Raw genomic sequence first — 16387 nt, 5'->3', positions numbered from 1 at the left:
ATATTATAACTCTGAATGCACAAAATTTATATCATTTAAAGAATTATCTAATCGTTGCCACATGTTCTATTCAAATACTATAATAAAGCTAGAACTATGTATAAAAGAAATTAAGCAAACAAAACAAAAAAGAAACAGTTTTTCACAGACGATTGAGTATTTCTCATTGAATTAATTCAGTTCTCACTTCGCGACAAGGCAAAAATACATAAAAACTCAAAATATCTGTATTAAAAATTACGAAGTAAATCTTAAACGCTTATTTCCTCGAAAAAATTCAAGAAAGGATTAAGCATGATTTAATTGGCAATAATAAATGAATGCGTTTGTTGTTGCGAAGCTAAATTTCTCTAGATTGGCAACAAATCCACTAGTCTCTTGTTTCAAATGTAAACATCAATGGCCGCCATCAAATTAGGCTTAGCGGCACTTAAACAATTTTAAAATTGTTGATAATTCTAAAAATATTGCATACAGATTTACTAAAGTCATAAAACCCTTAACCGGAAGATAAAAACAACATAATGCAATCATTTTTAAAGCAAAAAATGTACAATTTACAAACATATAAGAGTAAAGAAACTGAGATCACTGAGCCGGGTAACAGAGTGGATATATATATATAAATATATTTATATACGTTTGGTGTGGCCGATTGAAACCAAAATACGAGGTGCACATCTACATGTTACAGTAGTCTTATATACAAAATTTCAACGTTCTGAGGCTACTCGTTTTTGAGTTATGCGAGATACGTACGTACGTTCATACGCACGTACGTACATACGTTCGTACAGACGCCACGAAAAACTCTCTTCAGAATTCATTTTAAAGCAGTTTTTTTGGAGGAAAAGAGTCTTTTATTCTGTCCTTACGTACAGATATCACGCAAAAACATCGTCAAATTGCATTCGAAAGCGGTCAAAGTGGATATTTTCGTTGAAATATGCTGCCTGAAACTTTTCGCGATTACAATAATTCCTTTTTACTTCGTATTGGAATTTTTTGGTGGATGATCTTTTTTCCCTATTTTGGCTATGCGAGTAGGTTTAATGAATCCATCATTTTGGTTAGAATTATCATCGGAGACATCGGAAGTATCGTGTTGTTTTATTTTAAAGTTTGGATATTAGCGTTACTAGCAGATTTAGGAGGCGGGTTAGCACACTGAGGAGTAAACGATTCTCCAACATCATTTGTAATGATTTTTCTATATTAAAATATTGATTACCAATTAATATATTATGTGCTCAGATTAGAGAAGAGGTTAAAGTTATTTCAAAGGACATCGCCATACTACAACACAATTCTAAGAAGCCATATTATACGTACAATAGAAATTTATCACAAACGAAATCAGTAAAAAAGAATTAGATTTCTTGAAGCAAAGCTCCAAAGTCAATTCTAAAAATATCACCGGAAACCAGAAAATATGCAAAACAGTTTCGTCTGCTTGTATGGTCCAAGAGAACACATCTCCTGGACCAGTCAACAATGGGCATCTGTTCTCTTCACAGACGAGTCCAGATTCACATTAAAGAGTGACTCAGGTCGTCAGCTGATCTAGAGGGAACAACGCACCAGATACAACCAATCCCACATTGCGGAAGACACAGTTACAGAGGTGGTGGAGTAATGGTTTGGGCTGGAATGTCTCTCGGTGGTCGCACTGACCTTCATGTGTTCGATGCAGGAACTTGGACCGATGTGAGACATCGAGACGAGATCCTTGATCAATATGTCCGCTGCTGTTGGTGCTAGATTTCTTCTGATGGACGACAATGCACGACTGCACCGAGCTTGGCTTGCTGAAGAATATCTTGAGGGTCCCGGTATGGTGCGGATAGAATGGTCAGCTCAATCCCCAGACTTGAGTTCGATAAAGCATATTTGAGACTACCTTGAGAGACAAGTTGCTGCTTTAATTCTTCCTCCGAAGTCGTTAGATGAGCTTGAATAAGGATTATTCCGTGTCTAGTCGTTGCTTCCCATTTCACTGACCGACAACTTGATAGCATGGAACGTCACTGCCGCCAATTTGTTGCAACTAGGTGTGGACACATTCCTTATTAGAATCCATTTTTGTAATATTATAATCCCATTTTTCTCAAAAAACTGTGATATACTCTTTCTCCAAGACTGGATTTCTGCCAAAAGTGCAATTTTTTGTCGTAACTCATTTTTGTATTGAATTTAGAAACATTCTGTATCGCATTCATTAAAGAACTATTTAGTGTTAATGTTTTCTAAATTTCTGTTTTCTATGTTGCTTCATTCTTAAACATGCTGTTCATTAAAACAAAAACATGCTGTTCCTTAACTTTTGAAGGGCAGTGTATATGGAGTTTTCTTTAAATAACTTACTTTATTTCAACAAAAAAAAAAAAAAAAAAAAAAAAAAAAAAGGCATTTTGAAGCAATCGAAATATGAAACATGTCACAAAATAAAATAAAACGGCTTTCGTCCCATTAAAAATGACATTCACTCACCCAGAAATGTATTACTTTTGTCAAAAATCTTTAATACTGAACAAAATGTTGAAACAATATTTAAAACCTAAATATAATCAAACAATTTTAACCAACCACATTAAATTTAAGAGTTGTCTTCGCTCTCGGAAGGTGCAGTTGTTGTAGAGGTTGGCCTTAACTTGATGGTGTTGCAAAAATCCTTATATTCTTCTGGTATGTAGTGAATAACTTTTTTGATATCATCTGTTTTCTTTACGTTAAGGATATTCATCCCAGAACAGGCTGGTGCAGATGGAAGAACAATTTCTACCTCCGGTTTCTTCAATTTTAGAGTTTTTTAATCAAACCATTTAACGACTTATAGGCAAATAAACCCCCCTCCTTCATATCGAAATAGTAATAATCGGATATTTCAAAAGATTACTTTGCACCTTTATATTTTCATTGTGCAACTTCCTACAAAGGCAAAACTTGCTTTTTGAAGTATCTTGGCCATCAACTGTTGAAGACTAGGATGATGTTCTTCTTCTCCAGCAACATAGCTGAACTTTTACCATCAGAACTGCTGTCAGAGATGAGGTTCTTATACTGGGCTGGTGTGTATACTCGATCCATTTTTCTACTATGACGTTTAACAACATCGCAAGTCCTATCACAGAGTAGGAATCTATGTTCCTTAACAGGAAAATATTGCTTGACAATTAAATTCTTTCTGGTTACAGAAATAGCTAAAAAGAATCTTAAAACAGTCGATTTCGGTTTTGACCCGTACAACCATCTGAAAAAATATGAATTTCATTTGTTGACGCCGGAATATGTTGTCCTACATAGTCATATAAAAATGAAGAAACCTCATTAGCCCCTTCTCCGCCAACCCCTCGTGGTAAGTGTATACAGCACTTTTCTTTGTTTTGAGATCGTAAATACAAAAACGATTTACCCAAAACTGTCGATAAAATATAAGAGTATCTCCTGAACTTTAATGTGGAGAAGTACGAGGTTCTGCAGGTAATTCATTACAAGATCGTATGCAGTTTCCTCATCCTAATCATACTTATCACTCACCTCTTTCAAGGGTGAGTAAAATTTTTGTATTTTCGAATATGCAATTTTTTTAAAGAATTGCACTCTTTTCACAGAGTCATTCAAGGAGAAACTTTTAATTTTGGTTGTTGACTGTTCACATGTTCCAAAAACATCTTTTTAGGGTCTCCCGAAGCGGTAGACAAATTGTTCTTTAAAAAACGTATGATAAAAGTTGTATTTTATTTTTGAGGAAGGATGTTTTTTCATGAAAAACAGTACACTGCTTTATATATATATATGGGCACAGTTTATCTCCCGTTCTACTGGGCCGATTCACGAAATTCAAATTGCGTTCTTTATGTCTCGAAAGCGCGACTTAGGATATGTATTAGATTTATATATTTTTTATTCTAACATAGGCATTTTGACACAAAATCAGACTTTTCTGAAATAACATACTTTTTTTTTTTTTTTTTTTACATATTTTCGATTCTACGAGTCAAATTATGCCGATACTAAATTTTGTAAAATTTGGTGCGAAATTTACGGAGAAATTCAACAGTTTATGTTTGCGCTTTTTTTTTTTTTTTTTTTTCTTTCAGTTTTTTTCCCTTGGCGAACTTGTCAATATATGACAACCTATTTTCCTTTCTCTTTGAGAGGAAAAAAAGTGACGATCGTTCCTTTTTTCAGATAATGGTCTTTATATTATATTTTTAATTATAATTGTTATTATTTTAAGTATTTTTTCTTTTTCGAATTTCATTTTAATTGTTTAAGTTGCATGGTTTCTTTCGAATAACTGTTTTAAAAATTTCTATTTACTCATTCGAACTGCGTAGTTTAAATCAAAGGTGCATCGTTTATTTATTTATTTATTTATTTATTTTCAAATAGTTTTCTTTATACTATAATTTTAGTCATAGTTACTATTTTAGGTAATTTTTAAATTTTTATACTTTTATTTTAATTTTTAGTGTTGCATTGTCTCTTCAGATAATTATTTTAAAATTTTCTATTTATTCATTCGAACTGAGCATTTTAAATATATTTATTAATATAAATTTTCCAGAATTTGATTTTATTTATTTGAATTGCGTTTCTTTCGGAAGAATAATTTGTAACCCAGACTACGATGCATTTGAAAACTGCATACTATATTAAAAGAGAATATACAGTAAAGCACAGTTTTACACGTCTTTCAATGTTCCGTTCAGAAAAGATATATATAAATCAAATATCATAATATTAAAAAGTTTTAAATTAAAAAAAATACAAATACTAAATTTTACGCAAAAATTTACTTTTTCTTCAGGCATTCTGCTTCATTCTTGCTCTTTTTCTTTAGGCATTCTGCAAGTATATTAAAAAGCATCCTTTTTAACAACATCGTAAGTCCTATCACAGAGTAGGAATCTATGTTCCTTAACAGGAAAATATTGCTTGACAATTAAATTCTTTCTGGTTACAGAAATAGCTAAAACAACTAACTTTTCGAAACAATCTTGGTATTTCTGACAATCATTTTAAATAAAGTTATCGCCTTCCATTTCATAAAGGCCCACAAACGGCTGAGCGGTAAAGTCGCTGAAAACTGGTAGTTCACTCCTTGGTTTGCATCCCGGTAAACGGGCTGGTTGCATGGGCGTTTTCGTGGATTTTCTCATGCGTAACGTGTATGCCAGCTAATTTCCCTTTGAAAGTTCTTCACGTTCATCCTTCCTTTTAGGCAGATAGTCCTGCTTTGCGGTAACTAATCCAATTCAATCCATTTCATCAGTATTTGGTCAGAGCCTTTGTCAGTCTTTAGAGGTTAAGCATTTTGACGGTATGAGATGAAAGGAAAGACTGGTTTCATCAAGAGATTTTGGTTTATTTAATTATGATAAAACACACTAGGGCTTTCTGCCTAAGGGGAGAGATGCCTTCGTTTGAGAGGCAACTTTAGTTTTTGGAAAAGAAAAGAAAAGAAAAAAAAAAAAAAAAAAAATCACAAGAAGACAAATTTAAAGAACATGCAGGACGATTGAGTACACATACTTATTTTCGGAACACAAGCGGTTCTCCGACTGGTTATTGAATAATAAAACGATGCATTGTCATGCAATACAAAAATTTGGAATACGTTTTATGACTGAATAACGTAAGATTAAAAGTCATCTGCTTAATTCACAGCCATTTACAAGCCAACTACTCGGGCAATTGCAGAATCGTTTTGATCCTGAGCTTGTAAGACAAACCTAATATCACTGGATTTTAAAACTTCTTTAATCTTCCGAGAACATTCCTTCTTTAGCTTATATTCCAAGAATATTAAGTGAATACAATTATTGCAAAAGAAATTGAATATTCATTTGCACTACGGCTTGGTAGTTTACTAACGAGTTAATAAAACTTAAATTCTGATTTTTGTGTCTAAGAATACAACAATATTTTAAATAAAATATTAAATTGGAGATTTAATTGGAGATTTAATCGGAGCCTTACCAGTTGCCTAGCATTTGAAGATTGTTAAATACTAATTGTTTGTTGCGAAGTCTAACCCAGGCTGCATGGTTGGTTTTCGTAGTTTTCTAGGTTCTCTATGAAAGCATCTTAAAATAGCTCCCATGTTTTTTCTATGTTCAAATAACCAACTAAACTAGTTTAAGCGCGATTTCCAAGTGAAGTTACCAGCAAAACTCGAATACTCATTAAAAATCATACAGCTTGCGAATCGAGAGTAACATGAAAGACACGGCGCCAATAATTGAATTGCTGTTACGGTACGCTGTTTCTAAACTTAGATGGTCATTCCTGAATTAAATATAATTGATTTGTAACTTCTACTACAGCTGACGGTAAGAAATGAAGTGCAAATAAATAATATCTTGTGCAATCTTGATTAATATAAAATTAGAAATATTTGCATAGAAAAATATTTTCATTCAGACAGAAAGTTTTTTGAAATATCTGTAATTACTTTATAAGAAGGATTTATTAATAACCGTAATAATTACTTATTATATTACTGATGATTAGAATACAGTTCTTGACAATTCCATTCGGTACTTTTCCGTTTCGCCGGCGCAAATCTCGCCAAGCAGACTTTATTGGCGACAACACAGAGCATACACATATAAAATGTTAACAAATGTTGGTTCTAAGAATTTTTTGTTTTGAGGGCATAAACATTTTAACATCGTTTAAATTTTATAAAAAGCCAATAAATAAAGACAATAAATTTGTAAAAAGTCATTAATTTAAGAATTTACTATGCTTTCATGGTACAACATCCTGATTCACGTGACTCCAAGTGATCTCATCTCACGTAAACTACACTAAAAAAATCTAATTATCTCAGTAATTATCTACATTAATTTCAAGTTAAATCTTAATTTGGAATACAAATTTAAATGCAAGAATTATTTCAGTTCATACGAATAGCTTACTCAGAAATTATGTAAAACCAGAGTGCTTTATTTCGCTAGTGCATTCTCATTAGATTGACCTTAGGGCATAAAACTGGACTATCTGTTAAAAATTCTATGTAATTGTATGCCAGTATTGAAAGAAACAATGAATCTGATAAGAAATGGCTGCGACTTATTTTGAAAATGAGGCGTAAAAAGCTACCAGCGAGGATATTCCTGGGATATTCCGTTTGCCATCAGTTGTACCATTATTGGCGACTTTATCGCCTGCGCCGGCAAAACGGAAAAGTACCTTACATTCTAAATTAGAATTTTAAGGATATAATGAAAATACGCTACGCATAAAAATACATTTTAGGATAAAAAATGAGTTGATTTTTTATGTTTAAAAACTTCTTAAATCCATTTAATAAACATCGTACCCTCGTTGTTAATTGAATCCAGAATGATTGGGTATCGTTTATATAATTATTCTTACTTGACTACAGAACCTGCTGACTTATCCAGCCATTAAGTAGTTGCAGATCATTTCTACATAACCATTGAACTTCCATTAATTCGGTCTCTAGAGGGTTGTATGTTTACATCATAATTTGACTTTTATAAAAATGATTATTCTAAATCTTATGTTTCTATAAAAATATACTGTGCTTTAAAAATATGGATGATAGTATCAGCCGCTTTTTCAGCCACTTCATAAGCAACAGCTTGTTTAGAAATAAATTATGCAGTTAATGTCATAAAATATTTTCATAAAATTCATATAAACATCAAAGGAAAGTTCTCAGCTTTAGACAATTCGATTTAAACGAAGTTAAAGTAAAGTAGCAGACGACAAAACGCCGAAGATAAAAATTTACTCTTACAAATATTTTTTTAAAAAAAGGAAGAAAGAGAGAAATTTAAAAAAATAGTTAAAAATTTGAATAATATCATCTATAATTTAAAAAAAGAATAATATTTATTACTCATCATTGAGGGGACAAATTTCATATAATTAATTCTCCGTAAAATTTTATTTGAAATTTAAGGTTAAAAATAGCTGTGGCAATTCACTGCAACAAAAACCCATAAACCACATTTGGCGTTATTATAGCTAAAAAAAAAAAAAAAAGATACCAAACTTCAAAACACGAAAATATGTAAATTCGTGTATATCTTAGAAAATTTTAAATAAAAAAGTCTAATTTTTTGCAGGTATGCTTAGAAATACACCTACTTTAAGACGATGGTAACAATTTTATAGGTTATAATTCAAAATGTTTTTCGAAAAATTTATAAAAATTATTTAAAAAATAAAACACAAATGAGTAAATTTTATTTGGAATGAATCTAAATATCGAAATGTGAAAGGAAAAATCAAAAAAGTTTAATAAAAATAGAGATATTAATAAATATTTACCAAATTCAATTAACATTGAGGAGCTAATATGTTAAAAACTACTCGTACGATTTTTGCAAAACTTGGCATTCTGGCATAATTTGAGTAGTAGAATGGAAATATGGAAAAAAATTGGCATATTACTGGTGTAATAAGATGTTTTCACTGGAAAACTAACAGCATCATCTCTAAAGAGTCCACAAACGTCACTGGAAATAAAACGTGTTTTGGGGTTATGTCCACGTAGATCTGTAGATTTTCCTAGGAGCATGAGTGATGAAATTCTTCTAAGCTGTTTAGCACTTATTGAAAATAATGCCATAAGTGATTTTTTGCAAACTGAGATGCGGCGCCCACGAGAAACGCCTACTTTTTGGCTTCACGTTGATATTTTCGCCATTGAATGTTTTTCATTTCCTGTAGGTAAACATCTTGTTGATCTTTCGATGGAAAAGCATAAAATTCCGTGAAAACATCTTTTTTGTCTTCCTGTGACAACTTTGACAAGCAATTTTTGTGACACCTGCAACCATTAGAAAAAATGTCTCGGATTTATAATGGCGACGAAACACAAAGTAACTTTTTAAAGGCTGGAGTTGAAAATATCTGATTACTTTTCAAGGTATATTAAAAGAGTAAGCAGTTCACGCGTGCAACAGGTGTTAATGGTAAATAAAACTAAAAATGTTTTCATCAACAAAACACAGATAAATGTAGATGAGGTTTCACTTACCCGCAGTTTGTACCCATAATTCGTCGGAAGACATCTTTGCCGCTATTGCTCTTATCAGCCTGGCCAGTAATCTTGGATTTCTTAACACTTTACCGACCGCTAGCGGTTCAACAGCATACGCACGTCCGACTGGCCGCTCAGCCGCAGATTCTCCATGTTCTAAACATAGAGCTGTAATATAACAGGTCTATGGTTCTAAATAACTGTCAGGATAATCTGATAAATCGTCTAAATAAAACTCTCCAGCAGTGGCGACTCGTAATAAGCACTGTGGAACTGCAGCACCCCGTATTTCCAATTATTATTTTTAATATTTAATATAGTGTGCCCTTTAGTCTTTAATTCTTTCTTTATACTTTTACAATAGATAATATTTAAGCTTAATGTCAGTAGCCATCCCCCACTTTGTGAGAAAGGTACAAAAGTCTTTGGAATTGCGCGCTTCACAGTTCCAGCAACGTGGTGTTCTGTGCATGCGCACACAGAAAGCAGCACGCGGGCCGGGCAGAGAGAATAGCACTGTCGGCTCTTGCAGTGCCGAAATTCTGGCATGTTGTTGGAAACGTGATTTCTTTTTACTCCACGCGTGTGGTATTTTATCATACGGAACATAAACAGAGTTCATGAAAATTTGGCACCTTTAAAAAATTGCCTTACTGAAATTCAATCAACATCAAATGCAAAACAACAACAACAAATGAAACAATTGTTCCTATTGCAAAAGCAACAGGAATTTTAAAATATCTAAATGGTGATGATTTCCAGTTTTGGTTAGAGCTTTTTTATCAGATGCCTCATGTTGAAATAATATACAACTAAATGCAATCCAGAGAAATTAGTGTGTTTAAAGTTAACGAATATATAACAACTTTCAAAACTGCTATTTTAGAATTAAGAAACTCAAAGGACTGTGAGAATATTTGAAAGACACAGATGGCAGAAGCTAAGGAAATATGTGACTTTATACTATGTATTGATATAATGCACATTCTTCCACTAAACACTTAGCAGCTGCTAAATTGTTAAACAAGAAATGCTTCGTTAGTTTTAGGAATGAACATTCTACAGAAGAAATAGTACTGACCACTGAAGCATATCCAATGATTGACAAAAAAAAAAAAAAAAAAAAAAAAAAAAAAAAAAAAAGAGCTTGGAACTGAGCCATAAGTATTCTCTTGTAGGTCTGATATCCATGAATACTGCAAATTAATTGAGCTACTGAAATTTATCATCGAAAATATTCTAGATGTTTTTAGTGAAATTACGAAACTGATAAAAATTCTCTTGAGAATTCCCATGACTACATCAGAGGCAGAACGCTGCTTTTCAACATTAAAAACTTTTCTAAGAAGTACTAGGAATTCGGAAAGACTAAATGCGTTTGCGTGGCTTTCAATAAAGAAAAATTTCCTCAGTTGTCATCCAGAGATCAAGGAGAAAATTATTGATCTTTTCGCGCAAATTAAAGCAAGAAGAATGGATTTCATTTTTAAATGAACAGACAAACATTGAACTATAACAATTTTGGTTCAAGTAATTAAGAAATGTTTAATTTTTTCCTTGTAAGATTTCATGAAGTTTCAAAATAAATTTTCTTTTTATAAATGTTTGTTTCCTTTTAGACAATTTTAAAACAAAGGTTAAATTTTTTTGGAACAGCATCCCCACTAATTTTAGCCACGAGCCGCCACTGCTCTCCAGTACCATTTTTTTCGCTCATCGTGAACGGTAATTTTTTTATTTTTTTTATTTTTTTTATTTTTTAAACGGTGTGAAAAATGTGGGAGTTTACCAAGCAACGCACTTAACGCAAGTGAGCAATGTACCTCAATGCTAATACAGATGATATAGCAAATGGCAATTGTTTATCGCCATGGCTACCGATTGATAGGCTATTTTTAGGTAGCCCCGTGAAAAAAGCAATTAATAGGCTATCGGTCCATAGGCGGTGGCGAAAAAAGCCGATAAATAGGCTATCGCAGTGCTCCGCAACCGGTGTGCCATGAGTAGGATATAGGTGTGCCGCAATCAAATACATGTATTTGACATTTTGCAATTTTTTATCATGTATTTAATACACGACAATTTTTTTTCCTTAATAATGTCTATTTTAAATGTTTTTATATATTTCACTGTTGTGTGTGATTGTGTGTCAGCATTTGAATTTTTTCGGCACTTTCTTGATAACTCGGAACTCAAAAATATATAACTTTTTTAAGCGCAGGTATCACATTGATAATTATTATGATTGCATATAAATAAATATGTTATGGTTTTATAATTGTATATTTTTCAAATTAAAAACAAAAATTTATTGTAAATTTTGTGTATAAATCAATACATATATATACATTAGCTTTTGGTGTGCCACGAAATTCCAGAAAGATTTTTTGTGCGTCGCAGGTGAGAAAAGGTTGCGGAGCACTGGGCTATCGGTCGGTAGGCGTTGGCGATAAAAAGACGATTAATAGGCTACCGGTCGGTAATGTGTTAATAATATTCCGCTTGTAACTATCATCATTCCGAACACCACGTTTTCGTATGTGCGTTCATAAAACACTTTCATATGAGGACACACTGCTTGTATGGAACATGTTATCTGAATTAAACCGGAAAACGAACTAAACAGAGACACAAGCAAAAGGATGATGTAATTTTTTCAAAGACTGCCCGATAAGAGAAAACAATAGGCTTCTTCAACAACGAGAGGTTTCACCTACGACGCCCCTCGCTGTCTGTGTTTAGTGGAGAAAAGGGTCCACAGGCCGGACATGTTCCCTTTCAACATTTGTTTGTGTTTCTTTAATATGGCCACGTTTTATTCAGTGCGTAAAGTGAGATTAAAAGTCAGGACTCTCCGCATACTTTATTATGGAAAAATCTTTGCTGCGCACAGAGCCGGATTTAGACTTCATACGGTCCTAAGCTATTGGAGATATGGGGACTTTTATAAGTCTGTTTTTTGGGGGTGCCCCCAAGACGCCTGAGGGCCCTATATAGCTTGTATAATACGTAACTGTAATTGTATTATACGTAAATCCTGCACTGGTTGCGCATACGCGAAGAATTTACTCTCGGTATTTAATTATTCTTCCCTTTTTAGCAAAAAAAGTTCTAAAAAAAAATTCCTAGAGTTCTGGATATTGCGCGTTCGGGTTTCGGACTTTATACAGTATCGACTTACTTGATCTGGAACTGGTGATAGTTCCCTAACAGACATTAAGCGAATTATGGCTATGTCTGAAGGTAGCTACAAAGTATTGGAAAGGCTTAAATAATCTTTTTATTTAAACAGGCTTTAGAACATAAACGCACTTTCTTTTTCTAACAAAACCAACCACAGTTTGTGGTGATGCACCTAAAAGTGCAGTCAAATTCAAGTTAAGACATAAAATAGTAGTCAAAAGCTACACAATTTAAATACACTTTAAGCTGGCTCAGTAATTCTAAGCGGAGCATCAAAATCAAATTATCGACAGGAGAATAACGCAAGCCAATTACAATCATCAGAACTGGCAGGAACTAAACGTAGCTTGCAGGCGCAGGCCAAATACACTCTCTGGGACTTAATCCAATAACCTCAGTTTAAATACCAGCTAACTCGTTTACATTCTGATGAAGAAACGGAAAGCAGAAGTTATAATAAAGGTTGAAAATTATAAATAAATAACTGTTTAATGTAAACAATAACCTTACAAACGTATAAGTTTTCTTGGTTATTCTTACTTTATCCTTATCATTATTCATTAGTACGTCCAAGGTCTGACTTGCGAAACGGTGGAAAATACAGCTGAAAACCATTTTAACATCAAAAAAATTGTAATTTTAACGTAAAACAAAACAAAACAAAACAAAAAAAAAAAAAAAAAAAAAAAAGTTATTTTGGAGCCTCTGCCCACTCGCTATAACTCTGAATACAATCTTATGTTCTTTTGGTTTACCTTTTCTAGACTTTTGATGGCCTTGAGTGCATTTTTTGCTTTATTCTCATTTGTTTAAATAAATAAGACTATATATTGAACGCTGTAAGGTGTTTTAGCAAATACAGATTTTACATATGTGCTTATGTATTATTATTATTATTGTAATAAAGTACCTGGTAAAAGTATAGTTTAGGGTACCCCTTGGCGATTTTTGGTGGTACATGGATACCGATTTCGTGCAATACTTTGACTAGTTATTTTGGCTTGCGAAGCGGCGATTTTTGCGCTAAAAATCGCCGCTACACAAAGCCAAAATAACAAGACAAACAATTGCACAAACTCGGTATCCATGTACACATTGACTTATTTTCACTTAACCCCCGCCCCGAATTGCACAAAAATAGCATTACGCACTCCTTTGACTTTATCCATGTACACGTCGACCTATTTTCACTTAAAAAAAAAAAAATCCCCGAATTGCACAAAAATGGCATTGTGTACTCTTTTAACTTAATCCATGTACACGTCGACTTATTTTCACTTAAAAAAAAATCCCAGAATTGCACAAACTTGCATTGCGCACTCCCTTTACTTTGTCCATGTACACATCGATATATTTTCACTTAAAAAGTCAAAGGAGCACCCAATTCTACAATATAGGCAAACAAAAAATACATAATCTCAATAAAATACATTTTAAACCAAACAATAAAATAACATAAAAAAGGAAAAACATGTTATACATTTAAGCACTACAAAAAGCAAATATTCACTTACCATGATTTTCGAGTTCGCTTCATACACCCAGAGCCACGTAAAAATCAAAATATCAATCATACTCAAATGACATTTTCAAACCAGGTACTCTTTCTGATCGAACGCTTCACATAGTGACCATCTGAACCTTTCTTCCTACAAACCCATTCAAATTCATCTAAACGGTTTTAACACACACCACAAAAACGCTTCCAAAACATCCCATGATTCAAAATTTCCCAGAATCATGCACCCGATTATGTCACAATAGGGTTCCATAACATTCAACTACTCAGGCTACCATAAATGAAACAACAACTTGGCAATAAATCAAACAACTTCGTCATAATACAAGGAGTATCTTAAAGTCTACTCTACCCAGTACCTTTATAATTACAGTCTTAAACAAGGTGCAATACGCCTGGTTTTTATTAATATTTTTAGGAAAGCTGCAGATCAAGGGCATCCTCATTCTGCCTATAATTTAGCAGTTGGACATATGCAAGGCTATGATACAGACGTAAAAAAAGGGTAAGTAAGAATCTGTATTATAACATTTCCAATCATTAATCTAATTAACATTTCCAGTCTTGATCAACACAATTAAATTAACCCTTTCATAGCGTCACTTTTCTTCTTCTTGAGGATACTATTTTCGAAGTAACATAACTGTCCTTTTGCATATGAAATATGATTTTATTGACATCGTTTATAATTTTTTTCCGAATTCATGATTCATGCTTATCGGGCATTTTTCAATTAACAGTAAATTTTCATTAGCTTTTTACAATCTATTTGAGTGCAAACAAAAGACGCTATATTGGACAGATATAGTCAAAAAACAGAAATACTTATTATTTATTTACCGTATATACGCGCACTTTTAATACAAAAAATGGAGACCGAAATTTACGGGTGCGCGTATACGCCGCATTATAAAAACAATAGATATAAAAAGAAGGAAAAGATAAGCATACAAAAAATTGATTTCTACATGTACCTAACTGCTGTTACTGGCGATTTTCAAGCCCCAATTCCCAATATTTTCTTCTAGGATAAGCCTTTTCGTTCATCCTTCTTCCATTCATCAATATCAAACAACCTTGCTAGAGCGTCATTCTTATTTACCTTCGCAAACAAAATAACTTTGCATTTAAAACCAGCACTATGTTTGCTTGGTTTGGCAGCAGCCATATTTACTACTAAAAAGAATGCTAGATCAACTGTATTTCAACCACGGAGTATAAAGTCATCACGGAGTCATTATATTCCATGATTTCAGCTAAAGCAAAAGCGATTTACTAAAGCCTTCGATGTTTCAGACTTTGGTAGACGGTTACAGGGATTTGTGGCGATTTACGTTGGCGCGGTTTTTACAATCGTTAGCCATCTTGAAAAACGCTGTTTTTATGTATTTTACGCATAGTAAGGTATTCGAAACTTTAAAAAAATAAATATCGTTAAAAATAATGGATTAATTTTTTGTTGAAAATGTCGTTTTTTAAGATGGCAGGCAAATGTAAATAAATACATTTACTATGAGTATAAAATACTAAAGTAAGGTTAAATTATTACTTTCACACAGCAAAGAAATATAATAAAAACATTGCGCCAACGTTTAATTGGATTAAAATATTACTTAATATCGAATTAAAAACATCATACCAACGTTTAAAAGAATTAAAATATTACTTAAATTCAAATCCTTTAAAATGAGTTTTATAGGATATAATTATTTAACATTAAAACATACGAGGCAATAAATATCTCGTCTATTTTTGAAAACAGTGTATTAATTTTTTTAATAAAAATTGAAGCAACAATTATACAGTAAAAGAAAATATGTACTTACATTTTTTTAGTATTTAACCTGTCCTATATTGATAAGTACCACACAAAAAAATCGGAATCATAATTTAGATATCAATGAAAAAAAATTTGAAAAATGTTACATAATTTAAAAAATATAATCTAAAGGGAAAAAAAAAATGTAAAATGTCGTTGGTGCTACTTTGGTAGACGGTTGCACGGATTTTTGGCGATTCACGTTGGCGCAATTTTGACAATCGTCAGCCATTTTGAAAAACGCTGTTTTTACGCATAGTAAAGTATTCGAAACTTAAAAGAAAATAAATATCGTTAAAAGTAATGGATTAATTTTTTGTTGAAAATGTCGTTTTTTAAGTTGGCAGGCAAGTGTAAATAAATACATTTACTATGAGTATAAAGTACTAAAGTAAGGCTATTATTACTTTCATATAGCAAAAAAGAGAATAAAAACACCGCTATAAAAACATTGTGCCAACGTTTAATTAGATTAAAATATTACTGAAATTGAATATCGAATTAAAAACCATCCTACCAACATTTAAAAGAATTAGAATATTATTAAATTCAAATACTTTAAAATACGTTATATAAAATATAATTAACATTAAAACATATGTGACAATAATTATCTCCGCAATTTTTGAAAATAGTGTATTAATTTTTTTAACAAAAATTGAAGTACAGTCAAAAGTCGTTAATTCGGACACCCATAATTCGGAATGATCTATAATCCGGACATCAAAACTAAAACTTTCTGCGCATGCGCCGCGTTGACACATGCGCAGAGGCGTTCACGCGTGCGCGTAAGACCTTTTACGACTGCGCATATGAGTGTGCGCAAGTGCAGAATACG

General features: G+C 32.5%; 1 protein-coding gene across 1 annotated transcript in view; it reads left to right on the top strand.

Moving 5' to 3' along the window:
* The window catches only part of LOC118202128 (uncharacterized), a 40398-nt gene that overhangs the window by 19498 nt on the left and 4513 nt on the right, over window positions 1-16387 (top strand). The window contains exon 4 of the mRNA XM_085816232.1: window positions 14149-14235. Within this exon, the coding sequence (XP_085672358.1) occupies window positions 14149-14235 (87 nt within the window). The remainder of the gene's footprint in view (window positions 1-14148; window positions 14236-16387) is intronic.

This window comes from Stegodyphus dumicola, chromosome 4 (genome assembly GCF_044657685.1).
Source record: "Stegodyphus dumicola isolate Sdum_Otavi_A_Nest chromosome 4, ASM4465768v1".
NCBI classification, from domain to species: domain Eukaryota; kingdom Metazoa; phylum Arthropoda; class Arachnida; order Araneae; family Eresidae; genus Stegodyphus; species Stegodyphus dumicola.
This window is presented reverse-complemented; position numbering and strand designations above follow the sequence as displayed.